The sequence below is a fragment of the Manis pentadactyla genome, chromosome 7, assembly GCF_030020395.1.
Source record: "Manis pentadactyla isolate mManPen7 chromosome 7, mManPen7.hap1, whole genome shotgun sequence".
Classification (NCBI taxonomy): Eukaryota; Metazoa; Chordata; class Mammalia; order Pholidota; family Manidae; genus Manis; species Manis pentadactyla.
Window position 1 is genome coordinate 8916142 of NC_080025.1, and position 20906 is coordinate 8937047.

Below are 20906 nucleotides of genomic sequence, written 5' to 3' on the forward strand. Positions count from 1 at the left end.
TATGATTGGACATCTGTGTGCACTACAAATTGATCCCCACTAAAACTGAGTGTCACCCATCAACATCAACATCACCCATTCTGCCTACCTCCCACTCCCCATCCCCTCTGGTCACCACCAATCTGTTTTCTTATCCATGAATTTGTTTTCGTTTTGTTTTTATATTCCACATTTTCATGAAATCATTAGTATTTGTCTTTCTCTATCTAATTTTATTTCACTTGGCATAATACCTTCCAGGTCCATCCATGTTGTCACAAATGGTGATATTTCATTCTTTTTTATGGCAAAATACTATTCTACTCTGTCATTAAGAAAAAAAAAAGTAGTACCACATCTTTTTTATCCCTTCAGATATCAATGGGCGTTTAAATGGTTTCCACTTCCTGGCTGTTGTAAAATAATGCTGCAATGAATTTAGGGGTGCATATATCACTTTCAATCAGCATTTTTGTATTTGTAGGTTATTTCAGAAGTGAACTTGCTGGATCGTATGGTAGTTCTATTTTTAATTTTTTGAGAAATCTCCATACTGTTTCCCATAGTGGCTGTACCAATTTAGATTCCCACTAACAGTGTACAAGGGTTCCCTTTTCTCCATATCCTCTTCAACGTTTGTTATTTCTTGTGTTTTTGATAACCATTCTAACCGATGTGATGTAGTATCTCAGTGTGGTCTTAATTTGCATTTCCCTAATAATTTTGTGATGTTGAACATCTTTTCTTGTGCCTGTTGGCCATGTGCTTATCCTCTTTGGAAAAATACCTAAAGGAGCTTCTGTTTTTTTAATTCTTTGTTTCTTTTGTTGTTGAGTTGTTTTAATTCTTTACATACTTTGGATATTAATCCCTTGTAGGATATATGGTTTGCAAAAATGTCCTTCCATTCAGTTGGTTGCCTTTTCATTTCAATGATGGTTTGTTTTGCTGTGTAGATTTATAGTTTAATATAATCCCATTTATTATCACTTGTTTTTCCCTTGTCTTTGGAGTCAGACCCAGAAAAATATTGCTAAGACTGGTATCAGAGAGCTTACTGCCTGTATTTTCTTCTAAGAATATTATGGCTTAAGGTCTTACATTCAAGTCTTAACTCCGTTTTTAGTTAATTTTTGTGTGTAGTTAAAGATAGTAATCAAGTTTCATTCTTTTGCATGGGCTGTCCAGTTTTCCAAACACAATTTTTTGAGCAGATCATTCTTTTCTCCATTATATGTCCTTGACTCTATTGTCATAAGTTAATTGTTGATATAATATGTGTGGGCTTAATTCTGGGCTCTCAATTCTATTCCATTGATCTGTGTCTTTATGCCAATCTCATATTGTTCTGGTTACTATAGCTTTGTACTGTAGTTTGAAATTAGGTGACATTAGCACGATACCTCCAGCTTTGTTCTTCTTTCTAAGGTTTGCTTTAGCTATTCAAGGTCTTCTGTGGTTCCATACAAACTTTAGAAGTATTTGTTCTAGCTCTGTGAATGCCATGGGAATTTTCATAGGCATTGCATTGAATTTGTAGGTTGCTTTGAGTAGTATGGAAATTTTAAGAATATTAAGTCTTCCAATCCATGAGCACAGATTATTTCTCCATTTATTTGTGTCGTCTTCAATTTCTTTCTTCAGTGTCTTTCAGTTTTCAGTGTTTGGGTCTTTCACCTCCTTAGTTAAATTCACTCCTAGGTATTTTATTCTTTTTGGTGTAGTTGTAAATGGGATTGTTTTCTTAATTTCTCTTTCTGGTAACTCATTATTACTGTATAGAAATACTACAGATTTCTGTATGTTGATTTTGTATCCTACTACTTCAGTGATTTCATTTATTAGTTCTAACAGTTTTTTTGGTAGAATCTTTTGGGTTTTCTACAAATAGCATGCTTTCATCTTTAAGTAATAACAGTTTTACTTCTTCCTTTCAATTAGAATGCCATTTATTTATTTATTTATTGCCTAATTGATATGGCTAGGACTTCCAATACTATGTGGAATAAATGGCAAATGGGGGCTTCTTGTCTTGTTTTTTAATCTTAGAAGGAAAGCTTTCAGCTTTTCACCACTGACGATGATGTTAGCTGTGGGTTTGTCTTATATGGCCTTTATAATGTTCCATCTGTATACCCACTTTGCTGAGAGTGTTTATCATAAGTGGCTGTTGAATTTTTGTCAAATGCTTTTTCTTCATCTATTGAGATGATCATATGAATTTTATCCTTCATTTTGTAAATGTTTGTATCACGTTGATTTGCAGATGTTGAACTTGCATCTTCGGAATAAATCCCACTTGATCTTGTATGATTCTTTTCATATATTACTGAATTCAGTTTTCTAGTATTTTGTTGACAATTTTTGCATCTATCTTTATCAATGATATTGGCCTATAATTTCCTTCCTTCCTCCCTTCTTCCCTCCATCCCTCCCTCCTTTTGTTCGTTCCTTCCTTCATCTTTGTCTTGTTTTGGTATCGGGGTTATGCTGACCTCATAAAAGGAGTTTGGAAGTGTTCCCTCATCTTCCATTTTTGGGAACACTTTGAGAAGGACATATATTAAGTCTTCCTTGAATGTTCAATAGAATTCACTGGTGAAGCTATCTGGTCCTGGTATTTTGTTTATTGGGAAGTTTTTGATTAGTGAGCCAATTCCCTTACTAGTAATAAGTCTATTTAGGTTTTCTATTTCTTCGCAATTCAGTCTTGGGAGATTGTATGCTTCTAGGAATTTATCCATTTCTTCTACATTGTCCAGTGTTGACGTATCATTGTTTATAATACTCTCTTATGATTCTTTGTATTTCTATGGTGTCAGCTATATCTGCTCCATTTATATTTCTGCTTTTGTTTATTAGTGCCCGCTCTTTCTTGATTAATCTAGCTAAAGATTTGTCAATTTTGCTTGTCTTTTCAAAGAATCAGCTCTTAGTTTCATTGATCTTTTCTATATTTTCTTAGTCTCTAATACATTTATTTCCACTCTGAGCTCTGTTATTTCCTTCCTTCTGCTGACTTTGGGTCTTGGTTGCTGTTCTTTTTTTTTTTTTTATAGCTCCTTTAGATGTAAAGTTAGATTGTCTATTGGTAATTTTTCTTTGTTTCTTGAAGTAAGTCTGTATAGCTATAGTCAACCCTCTCAGACCTACTTTTGCTGCATCCCAAAGATTTTGGAATGTCATATTTCTATTTTCAATTGTCTCTAGGTATTTATTTTCTTCACCGACTGATGGGTTGTTCAGCAGCATGTTTTTTAACCTCCACATTTCTGTGGTTTCTCCAGTTGTCTTCTTGTCAGTGATTTCTAGTTTCATACCATTGTGGTTAGAGAATATGGTTGTTACAATTTCAATCTTCTTAACGTTATTGAGAAGTTTAAATCTTCTCAAATTTACTTGTTTTGTGACCTAATATATGCACTCTCCTGGGGAATGTTCCATGTGTACTGGAGAAGAACGTGCATTTTGTTGCTTTTGGAGGGAATATTCTGTATACATCTGTAAAGTCCATCTGGTCCAGCATGTCCCCTAAGGCATATTTCTTTATTCTACAATAGTATGTTAACATTTCCTCTTCATTTTCTTTTGACAACATGCCTGAAACAAAACTGACAAAAATAATTATTCCTGTGTAAATTAGTGTGGAAAGCTTTGGAGTCCTATTCTCTGACCAATTCCAGAGTTCTCAATTTCTCAGAACTTTTCTTCCTTTCTTTGAAAATAGGAATAAATGCTAACAGTGTCAAAGTGGCTGTGAGAGTTAAGTAAAATGATATATATTGTGCAATTCACATAATGAGTTTAATAAACTTTAATGAATGTAATTTTCCTTTGTGGATTCCTTCCTCCCATGTGACCCTGCTTTTGTATTCAGGATCCGTGAAGTTACATTGAGCCTAGATTTTTAGTAACTCCCTTTTAGGTTTTTTGTCACTCCTTTCTGGAATTACTGATTAAACTACTGGTAGCTTGCAAAGAAACATAAAATAGAGGAAAAGTATGTAATTCCTTTTTTTTTCCAGTGAAGAGCATTAACTTTTAAATTAATCACATGGTATTTTTGAGGATCAGGGGTTAAAGGAATTGTTATAGACTGGATATGGACGTGTTGGAATGCTTTAAAAATCAATTCTAGCTAATGGAGAAAATGTTTCTTAAGTGAACTCTGCCATTCCTTCAGTGAACCACATACAGAAAAAAAAAAAAAGAAAAAAATACAAGTAAACATTGAAAGAGAGGCAAGCTCTTCCTTATAGAATTAATGAGAATTGCAGTGACCTGCCATGGGGAATTCGAATTTGAAAAACCTTTTCCATCTGCATTATCCCCTGATGTCTGAAACCAGATAAGTAGACTCTAATTTTAAATGTGCAATTATCCAAACAAGATGAATATGCAGGGCAATGCTGGATAAGAATGTCGATCTTAATGTTAATATTTTTATTCTCCTTTATAATAGACACATAGTTGGCAGAAGCCTCATGTCTGCGAGGTCCCTAAAGACCACAGCTACTAAGGAGAGTTGTAGCCAGTGTATCTTATGTCAACTATGGAGATAGGGGACCAGGGGAGACCCATCCCAGAATAAGCCTCTTGCTATTATCCTTTATAATGTTCTTGATCAGTTGTTTTGTCTTCAGTAGGTTTTGTTTTGTCTGTCAAGGAATATTTAATAACAAAGTATGTAACATATGACTATCTCTAGCTTGTATTTTTATATCACTGACGTAGAGCAAAACACCCTCGTCACTGGATAAAAAATCTGTACATTTCAGTGCAGTTTAAAAAATACTGTAACTAGAATTTCATAACTTCAAAATTTGAATAAGTACCAGTGTTCTCTCCTTTTTTTCATATGGAAACAAAAATTCCTCTGAAAATCATTTAAAGCTTGGACAAAAATTCCATAGCTCTGTCACTCTGTAGTCTTCATGATTCAGATGCTACAAGGAATGCTTCGATTCAACCTTTTAGAGAAGATATTTCAACTTCCACAATCTCACCAACCAGCACAATGTTGGTGGCAGTCACAGCGCAGGAGTGGAGACACTTTCTTTATGCAATAGTTTTCCCAGATCCCCTACTTCTTCTGCTATACCAGTGCCTCACCTGTGTTCAAGGCCACACTCCCAAGATGACCTGATTCTGAATAATCTGCTTGCACTTCATCTGCTCTTTGCTGAAGGTCAAAACCAGAGTTCTGAGGAAGAACCTTAGAATAATGAGTGATGCATCAGCAAATGCTTGACCTCTAAGCTGGGCCCTGCCCTTTACCCGGGGCTTATATTTAATCAGGATTTCTGCCATTGCCGCTTCGCTACACTAACACCTTGAACTACACAACCACCATCAATAGTGTTCTTAACAGCCCTCAAGCCATCTCGTTTTTGCATCTTTGACTTGAGTTAGTGCATGCTTATTTGGTCCTTTGACCAGTAATGTTAACAGTGTAAAAACTGTTACATTTGTCAATAAAGATGAACTTCCCTTCTCCTAATGTATACTCCAGACAAGTCCTTCATGTCCCAAACATTCGGAATGTAGGTGATCAAAAGAATGTAAAGCTGTCCCACCCCAAGCAAGAGTCAGCCTCTCCCTTTTTCCCCCTGTAGCTCTGTGCAGAGCCAGTGTGCCTTCTTTGGCAAGAGCATCTAAGAAAGAGGGCTCAATTCCCTTTTGATTAATAACAACAAATCCTTTACCTGAATCACCACAGACTTTTTCAGTTGTATTATTTTTTAAGCTTCTTCAATGAATTTTCTTTTAGCTTCTATTAGTGTCTCTCTGTGCTCTGCACTACTGTAAAAAAAAAAAAAGAAAAAGAAGAAAAGTCAGAATTCACTCGTATTTTTAAGACACGTTGTATGTGAGGATGTGTGTATCCCTACACTTTTTCATATGAGGGTACCGTGCCCCGTGGTCCAGAACAAGACCTTTGATTACGCTTGTGTCAGCTTCGGATTTATGTTTTATCTCCATGCTCCCCACCTTGAAGAGTTCAGTAGGTTCATCTTGATTTGCAGTGGCCAAATGGATTCCACTACGACTTCTGTTAAGACATCCGGAAGTTCAGCATGAGCATTAGTATGTAGGGAAGTTCTGACCACATCTGTTCAGCGTTTCCCTGCCCGTCCCTTTGCTTACTTTGACTTGTTCCAAAAGCTGAAGTGCCTTTTCCTTTGCAGCTTCAGATCCTTCCGTTATTATTCTGGGATGACGACCCTCAGATATCTAGAGATCTGCCTGTTTCAGCGGCTCTCCAGTGATTAGGACATTGGATGGGTACCATCACTGGGTATGTTATCCTGGGCTGTTTCTGCTTCAGCTATTAAGGAAACCGTTAGGTATTGAATTTGCATTTTTTGAAGCAGTGCGTTGCCATCTGTAGTCAAGCTGATGTCTCGCATGCACCAGAAACAAGCATCTTCGTGATGTCCTTACTCCCCAGGCTGGTTCTCACCATGTGGTGCAGCCCCCCGGGCTGTGCTGGTGTTAAACCTGCTAATGCTGCCAGCTCAGGCCGCCTCCTCCCTGGGGTTCAGGTCATGGCCGTCATAACTGACCCAGCAGAGAAAGAAGGGGAGATCTGCAGTGTAGAATGTCCCAAGCCTGAGCAGATTCATATGTTACGAAGTTCAAAGCGATAAAGCATTAACAGCATTTGAGAGTTAAAGGCATTAACCAAAGCTTCAAACTTGCATGTGTATGGACACAAACACACACATACACACACTTAAAATACTATAGAATTATAGATTTTTTAAAAACAAAAAAAAGCCCTTTGAAATTAGAATCTATCTCCCTAATTATATAGCTAAAAGGAACCAAGACTGAAACAGTAAAACATGTTAAAGGTAGAGCCACAACCTATAAATATGTTGGTTTATATTCAAAGCAAGAAATACATGTATATATCAAATGCACAAATTGCCTTTTTTTTTAACAAATGTTTACTGTGTCCTCTTCATTTATATATAAGATTCTGTTATTACTCTTGGTCTTGAACAAAATGAAAATTAGTTGTATTTGATGTGTTTGAGTTTCAAGACTTTTGAAATTAATGTCAGGACACTGGATTCCTCTTAAAAATAAACAATCACATTTTAAAATTTAAACAATAAAACATACTTTTGTAACACTCCATCAGCATTCATTACATAGTGCACACTATATCCACATACAATGTATTTTTCTTGCTAGGCAGATAACGTACATGCTTACTAATGCATGCTTCGTGAGCTATGTGTTTGGTGCATATTTTGCATTTATGATAATAAAATGGTTTACAAAAATATTTGATAAAGCAAATATCCTCAAGCCTATGCAAATGGGAATGCAACAGATTCAAGTAGGTTTTGTTATTGATAAGTAGTCTGATAATATAAGTTGCACCTCCCTTTTAAGAATCATAATGATTTTCAACAGAAGGGCATATTTATTGTAAATCCTAAGCAGTCTTCCTGAAACCTGAAAAAGATTTGTGAAAACAGCCTGCAATAAAAATCACACATGCTTCATAAAACACTACTTGATAGATATCACTTGCACCATTAAGAACTAAACGACAAAGGATGTAATTTCAGTCTGGCATGCAATATTAATCGAAAGCCTTTAAAACATCTTGCTGATGGGAGCTATGACAACGTGACATTGAAGAATTATGAGCTAAAGACATCTATCTTAATCAGATTTTCAAAGTAAATGCCATAAAACGTAGTTGTTTCATTCATCTTTACATTTTCAAATGTTTTGATGGGAGCATCATTTTCTAGTGCGTTGCTTGAAATGCAAAAAATACAAATTCAATACCTAATATATGATTTCACTATATAAGATTGAAGCAAATTTTAGCCAGGCAGCCTGCACACAGGGAATCATTTCCTGTAATATGCAATAATACTTTCGTTCCATCTTTTGTACTAGTGTATTATCCTAACTCAGGACTCTAAATAGCATTGAGATACTTTTGAAAAATAAGTTTGTGTTTATCTTCCTTTATAAATTTAGAAATGACAATGGAGTGTTTTTAAAGTCCTCCCTGTAGGAAAACATTATCTTATGGGTGTCACACCAAAACATCTTTGACAAAAAAAAAAAAAAAAATGGTAAAAAAAAATTTTTATAGCTTTATTTGAATAAATGGGATAAATCTAGAAAATAAGACCCTACATTAAAATAGCACTTCATCATTTATGTAAGTACTTCAGTATACCTTATCTCTTTTATGCCTCACAACATTTCTGTATAGGAGAGTTTGTTATCCCGGTTAGCAGATGAGGAATTGGAGAATTTAGAATATGAAATTAATTTGCTCAAGTTACACGGTTACTAAACTTTAAACAGGGAGCTTAAACCCGGGTGTTATGGACCAAATGTTTGGTTCCCCCAAAGTTCATACCTTGAAGCGTTAACACCTATGTGACTGTATTTGGAGATGGGAGGGCTAAAGAAGAAACTAAGGTTAAGTGGGATGATAAGGGTAAGACCTTGATCCGGTAGGATTAGTATCCTTAAAAACACAGGAACCAGAGTGCCGGCTTCTCAACACCAGAGTGCGGGGAGGAGGCAGGTGTCCACAAGCTGGGAAGCGAACCCTCCCCGGAAGCTGACTCCCAGACCTTGATCCGGGACTTCCAGCCTCCAGACTGAGAGGAAATACATTTCTGTCGCGTAAGTCACTGTCTGTGGTATTTTGTTGTGGCAGCCTGTGTAGACTACTCTTTACTCATCTCCACTGTAAAACCAGTGCTCACTTACCTCTCTATGAACATCTTAATAAACTGGCACTAAAACATGTATAAACTTAAAAAATAACAGATCAAAAGACTTATGAAAGAATACCTTACTTTCCTTTTGAACCTCTATTTTGATTGAGAGGAAGATTTCTAGTGGCGCTGAGCATCCTATAGAAAGATGCAGTCTTCCAGGCTCACTACTATTTTTAAATGCATGACAAAGCCTTAGAAAATACTGTTCGTCATACTGATTGTTAATCTCCCAAACAATAACAGTACCTCACATTTGTGTAGTGCTTTGCAACTTACAGAGAAAGCGCTTTCGTGTCCATGATCTCATATTGATGTTGGTTTTCATAATATCTCCTGTTTTTGGTGCCATCCCGCTTTCCCATTCGTGCTCAGTCATTAAAGCAGCAGAAAATATATATTGGGAAGAGGCTTTTAGTGTTATAAACACACACACAAATAGTATCCCCAAAGTACTAATGACAGAGAAGGGAATTCAGCGAGTATGCATGTGTCCGCTCACACTCTGACTCGACCTCACTTTTAATCAGAGAACATCGTTGCTTGGGTTATGCTTACCAGCCCCTGAAGTAGGCTGCAGGTACCTAGTATTTTATGTTTGGAATAAGACACATCTCTGCCACAATCAGATTAGGAGGAGATTTGATTCCATTTCAGTGTAAGACATTTATGGCCAATATGGACTCAATAAAGTACAGGTAATGAATATGATAATCGAATAATATGCAAGGAAAATATCAATGGCAAACTTATAATATTTGGGGGCAGACAAGATCGGCGAGGTTGTTGGACACTTTGGGTGTTTCTGGCCACTCATTTTTCCTTAAGTTACTGAAATAACTTAAAAAACAAAAATCAGAAAAAGGTTGAGATAAAGTAGTCTGCATCTCCTCTTTCCTAAAATGGATTACAAATGTATTGTAACTGGCATCATAACTTTTAAAAAACTGATCAGTTTTACTAAGGTTGAAAATTGCATGCCGCTTTTTACATTGCTTTTCATGAGCGATTTTAATACTGAAATCTGAAGAAAATTTGCCCAGTTAGCTCATTTGATTAGAGTATGGAGCTGAGAAATTTGATTTTGATTTTAAATTTTAAATTGGTATAAAAAGATTGGAACTATGCGTACCTTAAGATGTTCCTAATTATAACATAAGGTAATATAGAGTGGTTTTTCTTACAAACAAAATTATGAATTTTAATATTTAGAACAAGATTATGCAGTAGGTATTTATGGCCTGAATTAATATGGTGGAAGTTTCATAATATTTACATTTGAAATAAAGCAGTTTTTTACAATATGTTCTTTAACTGTTTTATATGTATAACTTACAATAATATGATGGTTTTTTAATTACCTTAAAGTTTTACTATTTATAAATAAGCTAATAGGTTTCCAGAAAGATATTATGTAGTACCTAAAAGAGAATTTTAAAGCTAAAAACTTGAGAATAAATTGCTTGAGCCCACCATAACCCCACCATCACCATTTTTTTTTCTTACGCAGGAGAAAAACTGAGGCCCAGAAATTAGTTGGTTTATATGTGGTCACATTTCATTAGATAAAATGAGCACTAAACCCTGTGTCTCCTTTATCCTTTTCTAGTTCTTTCTTCTATACCAGATGCTTTCTTTGTGATAAAGAATATGTTATCTAAAAAGCATAGCAAATTCTGCATTATTCGGAATATCCAATTTGCTTCTCTTTTTCTTTACAGGCCTCTTATCACCTAGTAATAGCTTTTAGTTGCCTTCCAGCCTGTCTTTATCCATATAACAAATATGTGCTCTATTTATATCATATCATATACTCTATTTAAAGTCAATAAAATTTAATTGCACTAAAATCAAATGCTCATTAGGTAATGAGAGAGGAGAGAAGTGTTTATTGATTATATGTCAACAACTCTTTACTGTCAAGATCAAGACAACTTCATCCTTTTTTTGCCTGCTCTCTCAGGTAAAATGTTTTTAAATGGGTAGAAGGACATCCTGATATAGTGAGACATTTTAAAGGTATTTTTAAGCAGTTTTCTATGCATGTATAAAGATGAGCTTTATTTATTTTTCTGTAAGAAATTATTATGCTAAACTAAGAATTTCATAAAGGATATATGTCTATGGCATTACCAGTATTAAGTATATTAAAAGATGAATTATTTTAACAAGCAAAAGATACCATGTACATTTGTTTCCACCCACTGAATTTGGTTAGGGTGCTTGACATTTTAGATTAACTGTACACTTTGGAGCAGCAATCATAGACACCAGAATCTCTTTAAGGAGAAGTTATTGCCATTCAAGAGAAGTTACCTTTTAAAAAAAAAAAGCATAATCAAAAAAAGCTGTTATCCAATAACAAAAAAAGAGAAGAATGGAGATAATTCATATGAAATGAGAGGGAGATAAACAAGTCCATGTTCTGTGTGATTTGACAGCCGTACGCATGGTATTAGGAACTTTGGAGAAAGTTCTCTAACTTGAAAGAAAAGTGTTCTTGCCTTCTAGAACTCTTACTGGGTGTATATTTTTCATTCTTTTTTTTTGTCTTTGAACTATTCTTTCATACTTAAGTACTCTTCATCTAGCTGATGCCTTCTGAGTGACTTTCCAGATCTCTTTTCCAATTCACTAACACTCTCTGTCGTTGTGTCTAATATGCTGTTAAAACCATTCGATAAGTTTGTAGTTTCAGTGGCTGCGTTTTTTTTTATCTGTATGTATTCTACTTTAAAAAAACTGCTTTTTTTCCCATCATGCCTTATTCTTTATGGTTTTAAGTCTTTAGTCATTCTAAACATGCTCATAGTTTTTTTTGATGGCTGTATTATTTGTCTAGATTTTTGGCTCAAGGTGGTGGTTTCCTCTTAAATTTTGTGACTTTAGATGATAAATTCATTGAAAGCCAGATTTTTCTTTGGAAATCCTTTGTGACTTGAGTTGAGGGCTTGTCTAAAGCTTTGCATTTGCTTTTGCCAGGCACCCCAGGGAGGAACATTGCTGATGCAGGATGACCTGCAATATTAATTTCTTGGCTTTGGGTTGAGAACTATGTTGGCAGTAGAAATTTCAACCTCATACTCCAACCCTAGGAAAGCTCAAGCCAATGGTCAAAATTTTCAGTTCTTCTCTTCCCCATCCAAAGCTTAAGACAAATTACAGCAAGATTCCATATAGTTGCATTGGCAAAGAGAAGATTTTTTAGGTCTACTCTTAGAAAAAGGCTATAGCTCTTCAAGGATCCAGACCTTTTGTAAGGGTCTTAGTAACAATTGAGGCATTATCTATTGTCACTTTCTTGTACATTAAAAAGATTTCAGACACTAGCAAATCTCCTCAGAGAAGCTAAGCGTCAGCTCAGCTCACATGCTCTCAACATTTTTTCTCTCCCCTCTTTTTCTGGCCCATCCTTTCTCTCCAGTTCAGTTATATTAACCTGAAGTATACATGCTGGGCTGAGACTGTTGGCTGTGTTGTTCTCTGCTGTACCGTCAGTTGCCTGGAACAAGGCCTGGCAAATGTTAGAACATTCACTAGATACACTAAAGGGATGAATTCAAAGGGCATTTATTTATTTTATTTTATCCAGCATTCTGGGTATTTTTATGGCAAGGGAGTCGACAGGTAATCTAAGTTGCCACGTTGCTTAAAGCAGAAGGTACAATGGATTCACCAAGAAAAAGAATGCAAAGATTTAAAGAATCATACCTTGATGTTTTCTTCTAATCCTCATTTCAAGGAATGATCCTAATGAAACTAACCCAAATTCCCTAACTGAAGAAGTACAGTAAATCAGTTCATCTGCACTCACTTAAATAATACCCTCTGTTCAGTACATGCTTCCTTTTCCACCTTCTCATTTATCTCATTTTTCATACACAAGTGTCTTTATATAAACACCCTTACAATCACTTGTCTGATGGTGAAGGTGATAAGAGCAATATTACTTACTTACATAGCATTTTGTGGTTTTTAAAACATATTTTTACTTTCATTTGAATTGCATGCAACTGTCTGAAGTTTACAAGTGACAGATAATTCATGGAGAAAATTTTTACCCAGTGCTGTATTTTAACTAAAACCTTGCAGAGGTATATAAATGGGCAATTCACTTTCAAACACTTGACTTGTGTGAGAATCACTAGTTAAAATAATGAACCATGGAAATAAGCTGATGTGAAAGTGATTTTCTGAATGAGGTGAGGTTTTTATTTTGTAATTTCCACTAGGTGGTTAGCTTGGGAGGATGGGTGTTGGTAGGGTAGGTAGGAAAAGGAGAAAAGGAAGCATGCTGAGTATCTAAGTATTTTTGCTCTAATATCAGCTCCACTGAGTTGTGGTCTGACAAAAAAAAAAACATATATTTCCATAGCTCAAATTTTTCCCATTTAGAAGGAAAATTCTTACCGCTTAATTTTTTTCCTTCCTAGGGAAGTAGTGACAACTAAATGTCTGCTGTATGTGAAGGTTTTCTGGACAAAGCAGACATTTTTATACATAATTTACTATTTTCAGTGTCATCAAAAATTTTGAATTTATAATACACTCTTCCTAATGCTCTTGAAATATAGCCAGGTGAGGGAGGCATTATTACCTAAATTTGCCATTAGAAAATCAAGAGAAAGCACTTTTCAGATGGTCACAGAGTTAGTTGATAATAGAATAAAAGATGCTCAATCTAAGAATCAGATGGGGATTTTCTAACTCAAAAGAAAACTATGATCTGGCCCTTGTGCTTGCTCCATCCCCTCCGAGCTCTGATCACTGTCGTTAAAACTAATACAGTAATAAAATAAACAGCAATCAAAAAGTTTTACATGTTTTGTTTTAGAGATCCATTTTAAGAAAGAGGCCAGTTTTGAAGAAAACTCACGTTTTATTTGAGACAGGTAGGAGGAGGTGAAGACACAGCCTGGAAGTCAAGTGAGAAAGAGCTTATTGTATGATTCAGAAACAAAGGCTTTCACCCCACCTCAGCTGATCACCGGTAAATGGGCTTAGGCTCCTTCGAAGGGTTTGTCTAGATCAGCATGGTCTGCATATCGTATTATAAACTCTTAGAGAGCCAGAACCCAAATTTATTCATTTATTCAAGTTGGTGTCAGCATCCAAGTGTACTCAAGCCATAGGCAGGTGAACGCCCAGTAGGTGTTTTGTGTGACAGTGTTTGTTCTCTGGCAGATCAGTCCACTTAAGAACATTTCTGTTCTGTTTCTCTTTCTTTCCCCCTCTTCTCTCCGCCTCTCCCCATCCCATTTGCCTTTTGCTAGCACTTCACTCAGATGGCACAGAATTATTTTAAAGCAGCACAGCTCTGAGCTCCCCAGCACCTCTCTCTCTGTTCCAAACTCGAGTATTTCTTCCCTAAGGACCTATGCAAACCACCCACAACTGTGACCAGGGAAGGAAGAGGCGGCCCGAATCAGGAAGGATGGGGGTGGTGACACCAGCTCAAAGCTCTACCAGAGGGTGCCCTCCTCACCTCTCATCTCTGGCTCCCATCCGTACCTCCCATGCGTGCACATGCACACATGTTCTCACAGAAAGATATTTTTACCTCCCAGCAGGTATTATTTTCTCTCCTTGCTTTCCAGTTTGAAAGTTCATTTCCACTCTGCTCCCCAAAGACCACAGCTCAAGGCTGTAAACAAGAGCTGGGGATTGCATTGCACATAGCAGTCTGGAAGCTGTCGGGAGTGGCTTTTAATTAAAAAAAAAAAAAAAACCCTCAAACCAGCAAATATGCCCAGATATGTTCAAACACCAGGTGTTTCTTTTCTTTTTCTTACTTAAAAATTGTATTTGCCTGAGTCTGGTCATACTGGGTGGGAAAAAAAGAGATACCACCCAGCTGCATGACTATGAGATCCAATTCCCGTCTATGGAAACTGGCAAGACGTTAGTTCAGTTTCGATTCCTATGACATTTCAGATCCTTGTTTTGTTATCTGTTAGAGGAGCAGCGCTTCCTCTTCAGACCTATTTGATTGTGTGTTCTTATTTGTGATAATGGTATTAGTTGCTGAAGAGACTCTTCAATTACTTTGTATCTCCTTATGATGTTTGGTCCTGAAGGGAGTTGTCTCTCCCCTACCATTAATAAGTTACCACTTAGCCTTACATGCCAGACACTGTATCTTTAAGATCCTTTAAATAAGTACTATAAAATAAATGAAGCTCAGAGAGACATGTAACGTATTCAAGAAAATATCCCATTGAAAAATAAACATCCCGTATTATTGTCATTTCTCGCCACGGCCCCTTTCACCCCACTGATTCGTAACAGCACAGTTTCTGTGCAAGAAAATTGCCAGAAGTTTCTTTTCTTCCCCCTGCAGAGCTCAGTTAATATGCCTTCCATTTGCTTGGAATTGGGGGCCTATCAGTTGCTTAAACTGGAATCTATCCCATTGTCAAATAGCTTCTGTGCCTCCTGCTTTCGTGGTCTAATACTAGTGAACACACCTCGTTCAGTGCGCCTGTACCGTGACCCAAGTCATAGCCCCGTGCCGAGTAGGTTGAAAGTCACAGCCTTACATGACCCTGTTGAAGAGCTAAATTCTTTGGTGGCAAAAGTCTGAGCAAAATTCAAAGTCTTATCTATCTAATGTTTATTATTAATAGAATGTGTTTTCAAAAATATCTGCTAGACTTTTTATTCAACTCATAAAATAAAAACAAGCAACTGTTAGGCTATTGTGAAAGTATATGAGCAGTAGGAAGTTGTAAAGAGGAAGGCAGAGTGAACTGAGTAGAGGCACTTGTTGGTTTTAATACATAATTTCTAGTAAAAATTGTGCTAAGAATTTTTTTTTAAAAAACAGGGAAGAATATTTTGAAAAATATTCTATGCCTTTTCTGGAATATCTGATTTGGGGCATTTCTAGTCATATGCTTTAAAGCACAAGGAAAACATAACTGTGTTTGGTAATCTGTAACATACACTTTATATATTGTTTCATTTCTTGTGTGTTTATGTTTTATATAGTCCTAAATATTTTATGTAATCTTTCCATTATTTGCGTGCCATAAAAGGTAGGTTTTAAATATCAGAGTATCTTCTATGGTTCCATAGTATTTATGGAATGTTAAATATTCCTAAAATCTGTTTTCTGAGGTGAGTTACATGGTACCCTGCCTGGATGAGATGACCGCGACTCCCCCACCAAGGTGCCATTACTGCGTAAATGTCACCAACCAGGCAGCACATTTTAGGAATCTTTCAGGTAAAAGGCGCAGTGAAGATATGCAAAAGTCCTAAGAAATTTAAGTTAGAGTCCCTGCCTTTCAGGATGTAAGGATTCAGTTGGGGATATAAGACATGTTTGCAAATTACCTTGCAATTACAGGTGATACGGGCACTCTCCACTTTTTAACACTTCTACACTGTCTTCATTGAATTCTTCATGAAGAGTCATTCATTCACCAAATGTCAGTTGAGTATCAATCCTTGTGCAGTCCTTAGGGGTTCAAAAGTGAATTAGATGTGAACCCTGCCCATGGAGAGTCCACGAGACCTATAAAATTAATTGTAATATGAAGATGAAAGTGAGAAAAGGCATGGTTGAAATACTCTGAACAGACTCCAAGAAGAAATAAGTGGTTGTTACTTGAAGAAAACAAAGGATATCATCTTTCTTAGAGGTTGAAGTCCATGGGGTTTGGCTACAGAAAGAGGAAGAAAACCTCTTTGCAGGCAGAAGTGATGATGCATTAAGTGGGAAGGTGTAGGGTAGACGGTGGGTACAGCAAGCTTGACTAGAACCAAGATACATGAGGAGGATTCATGAGGGAAACGTTTGCAAAAATATTTTTGGGCCACCTTTGAAGAAATGTAACGCTCACGTGTATAGTTCATTGTATGTTTTGTAGGCATTAGGAAGCCCTTTGGAATTTTCTGGGAGGAAAATGATATGTTCAGAACTCTGTTTCAGGAGCATTAAGCCTGGTGACCCTGTGAGGTCTAATTGTCCCATCTGCAAACACAGACTCATTATATTCAAAACTTTTTCTCAAGCCAGTGCAAAGCCTGTATCAAAGGATGAGCTTAAAGCAAAACAAAATTTTTATATTAAAAGTACTCCAAGTCATATAACTGATAATGTTCCTCTCTTTGGGTTAGCAACAAGATTAGTAATTTAGAGCCAGATTTGTATCCTACTTTAAAAATGTACAGAACTATATACACCAGGCATTCGGTCCACTAACATTGGCTCTGGCTTTATCCTCCCTTCCATTCCTTCAGTTTTCTTTTATTCTATCTCCCTTTGTGGCTATGTTTAATTTTATTTTATCTTGTTATGTTTCATAAATTTATTCTATCTTGAATAGGAATACATACTCCAACTACTTCTTATGTCCAGTAAGCCCAGATTTCTAGAACTAGAGTTGACCTCCCAGTGAATCCTCAGATTTTGCTTCTATTTGGGGGCAAATAGAATTTAAATTTCCAACCGTCCATCCTATCTCACTCAGACTCTTCACTTCCTCTGTTCCACCCGATTTTAGATTGAATCTCGCTTTCGTTATCTCGTTTTGTTTTATTGGTAGGCCGCCTGGTAATGTAGTCAAATGAAAAGAAGTCCAAGCAGAGAGAACCCAGTATGCGTAAATAACCTGGGTAGGTAACTGCAAAGAGCGCAGAGCTCTGCACGATGTCTCCTGCATTGTCAGTTCTCAATAAATGCTTGCTGCGTGAGTGAGCACACCTGGAGAAGAAAGCTGCAGCAACACTATCTGAAACCTTAAATGGAAAAATTTTCCCCACTGTTTATGTTTTGTTCTAAAAATAAGAATCGTAATTCAACATATTGAAATATGCCATTTAATTTTCAATAACGATTTTAATATTCATAGTGCTTTTTCCATTGCGGAGTGCTTTCTCATTGACTTAACATATCCTTGGAACCATAGAAGCCTGATAAAGATGGGTGGAATAAATGATTGTGTGAATGAATGAATGAATACATTTCCTGGAATCCTTAAATTGCACTAATAGTTAATGGGGCTGTATTGTTTCCTGTATGACAGATGGAAAAAATGAGGCTCGCTGTCATGATGCCTGACCAAGTTGGGAATTAAATTTAGAATTCTGACTTCTACTGCACTGCTGTTTCCTCGACATAGTATAATATCTAATATGTAATTCATTCTATAAAACATGTATTACATAATGCCATTCTTTCATGGAGTCATGCTTAAATCATGGAGCCATCTGACCCATCCCTCTACTTCTTTTAGGCACAGTCTTAACATCTTTCCCTTTGAAATGTTCCTCCCTCTTCTCTCTTGATTTCCATTCCATCAACACCAACCTACTCTAGGCCCTTAAAACTGTACCTTGTTATATCATCCTATGAGCAGGTTCTTGAAATGTTCCTTAAACTCATCTGTGGGATTCTAATCATATGCAGTGATGCTGGAGAAGGCAAAGCTAATTAATTGTATGATACCTGAGTAATAAATCTTCCATGAATTTTGAACCTTTAGTTTTTTTCTTACTATCCCAATTAAAACTGTATGCACTACTCTAACCCTATCATTCCCTCAAAGGCTAATTGCAATTGAACTGAGATTTAGACACACATAATTTTTCACGTGCACCAAAGCAGTGGACCACCCAAGATTTTGGTAATTTCTAGGAAGCAAGATCTTCAAGGATAGAGACTTTCAAAGAAGCACCTCTGTTTCAAATATTTAGGTGTTTTCTCTGTCCCTCATTTCAAAAGTAAGAAATTATTAGTTGTAAAATAATAGGGTACAGGTTATTAGAGACCATTAGATAGCTTCAGTAATTACTGATAATATATGCTATTAGGGGAGTTATTTTAATTGTTATACCCAATAAAGAGGTTTGATAATATATCTTCAAACAATTACATTTCATGCATTCGATTCATGCAACCAAAATTATAATGTTAGACTGTATTTGGCTTCACAATCACTGCTGGAGTTCACATTATAGATGAAAAATAGTCCCTGTGTTTCCTGTTCTCTTCTAATACTTGCATTTATATTAGTAGCATGATTGAATACATCATTTTAAAATTATATTGCATTTTGAACTGCCTTCAGTAAAAAAGCAGACATTTTATATGTGTGGCACCATAATAAGTTTAGCATTAAATTAAGGAGTCGTCAGTCTGTTTGCTAAAATGTAGTATTTATGAATGCCGGCGTGTCCAAAGCTAGGTAATGAGATTGGAAAGTAAGCCTCCGATGTTACAGTCATTTATGAATTTTAACTTATTACTTATTAGCTTTAAAGAATGGTTATATCCTAGCATTGTGTTTATATTTTGAAGTTGCTGGATCCTTTATGATTCCGTTTTGAAAGAAAACGTGTGCCGCCGACACCGTGGCATGAGTCGCTCTGGTCAGCTATGACTTCGTCCAAAATGTAGTTCCACTGCACACTGTGAAATTGGAAAATCTGTTGTGTGTGTGTTCTAATGGATGTAACGGTCATTAAGTATATGAGTCTTCTGACGTTGTAATCAGATGTGATTCAGTCTGTTAAATATCCATGAAACAACATCTGCTTCACAGAGTGACCTTCTGCTAAAGAATACTTAGCGTCTATTAGTAGATCATAATGCAGATCTGCCTTATTTGAAATGCACTAAACTAGAGTAGTCTACTGCTGTTTAGCAGCTAGCTTGTAATAATTTATTGCAGTTAAATAAAGCTTAAAAAAACTCCATTAAATAATTATAGGGATTATATGCATTTCGCAAACCTTTGTGTTCTACTGAAATTACCCATTTAATTTCAGGGTTGGTTTGTTAAAAAAAAAGCTGCAGTCTAAAGGCACATTAGGGGAGCTGTCAGATACTGTTTTCTGTAGGTGTTAATAAAGCCAGATGAAAAAAAAAAAACAATCTGAAACAAATTAAAACCAAAAGCAATTTTACCATCTGTTGTATATTAATTAGTACTTTGTGTATCAAGGGTAAACTTGCTCTTAGAGAATGTCACTGAACACCCGCTTAATAGAATAATATGCAGATTTATTAGGTTATGCAGTTTTTAATTCTAATTCATCGACAGCAGATCCCCAAGAAATTGGTAATGTGTAAAGATACGTATGTCCACATACGTACATAGGTAATGAGTTTTCTTTTCTTTTTTCAGAGCAACCTGCAAACAGCCAAGGCCAGTCCACCCTGCAGCCTTTACCGCCTCCCCATAAGCAGCACTCCACCCAGCACCACCCATCCATCACTTCTCTCAATAGGAACTCCCTGACCAATAGAAGGAACCAGAGTCCGGCCCCGCCGGCTGCGTTGCCCGCCGAGCTGCAAACCACACCCGAGTCCGTCCAGCTGCAGGACAGCTGGGTCCTTGGCAGTAATGTACCACTGGAAAGCAGGTAACTCCGGGGCGTGAGGTGCACAGCCGCTTGGTGGGGCCACACAAGAGTAGCTGCACGGAGGATGCATATTCCACAAAAAGCCAGTGAGCCATATTTGTCGCCGTCGAAAATTTAAACTAGCCCAACCCTTTCCTCGCTAGGAGAAGTGTGCCATAGTCACATGTTCTGCGTTTTGTCATCTCTAAGAGCAGGTCCAGATTATCGGTAAATTTTTAGTGGCTGGGCCAGGGCACTTGCCCATCCTTTTCACACATGTGGAGCCTGCAGGAAATGAGAATAAATGGCTTCAGGGAGACTCGAGAAAGGTTGGAGATGTAAAATGTGATGCTCAGTCCCATATAGCTTGAGTCAGTGAGCGTGTTTAGCACCTGCTTGGTCCACAGACTACGTTTTGCCTGTTGCATCATAAAATCATCGTGGATTCCCAAGTGTAACCCTTAAGCACAAGTCAGATACTGTTTGGGGTATTTTAGTTTCGTGCCACGTGAGAGGGACGCGACCTACTCTCTAAGGTTCCTTCCGGCATTGTTTCCTGAGACAGTCTGCTCATTCCGAGTTCTGTTAGGCAGGCAGTTCTGTTTTCTTGATGAACTGAAATCTCCATCCCTGAAACTTAACATCCTCTGGCTTTAATCACACAGCTAGGAGTCCAGCTATACGAAATAACTTTGCCCCATTTCTAAAGGATGTCCCGTGGGCGTCTCCCAGTCTTCCTTTCTGGAGGCTTCAGCAGCTCAGTACTCTTTCTGTGTACATGTGGTGGTGTCTCCAGGAGGTTCTTAA

The 20906-nt window shown here is 36.8% G+C and overlaps 1 protein-coding gene and 1 pseudogene across 10 annotated transcripts in view; one reads left to right on the forward strand and one right to left on the reverse strand.

The window, feature by feature from the left end:
• The window catches only part of TENM3 (teneurin transmembrane protein 3), a 1816466-nt gene that overhangs the window by 1633826 nt on the left and 161734 nt on the right, over positions 1–20906 (forward strand). For all 10 annotated transcript variants that reach the window (XM_036894289.2, XM_057505071.1, XM_036894291.2 and 7 more), the window contains one exon: positions 19883–20120. In XM_036894289.2, the coding sequence (XP_036750184.1) occupies positions 19883–20120 (238 nt within the window). The remainder of the gene's footprint in view (positions 1–19882; positions 20121–20906) is intronic.
• Positions 4904–9099, reverse strand: LOC118916952 (T-complex protein 1 subunit zeta-like; annotated as a pseudogene).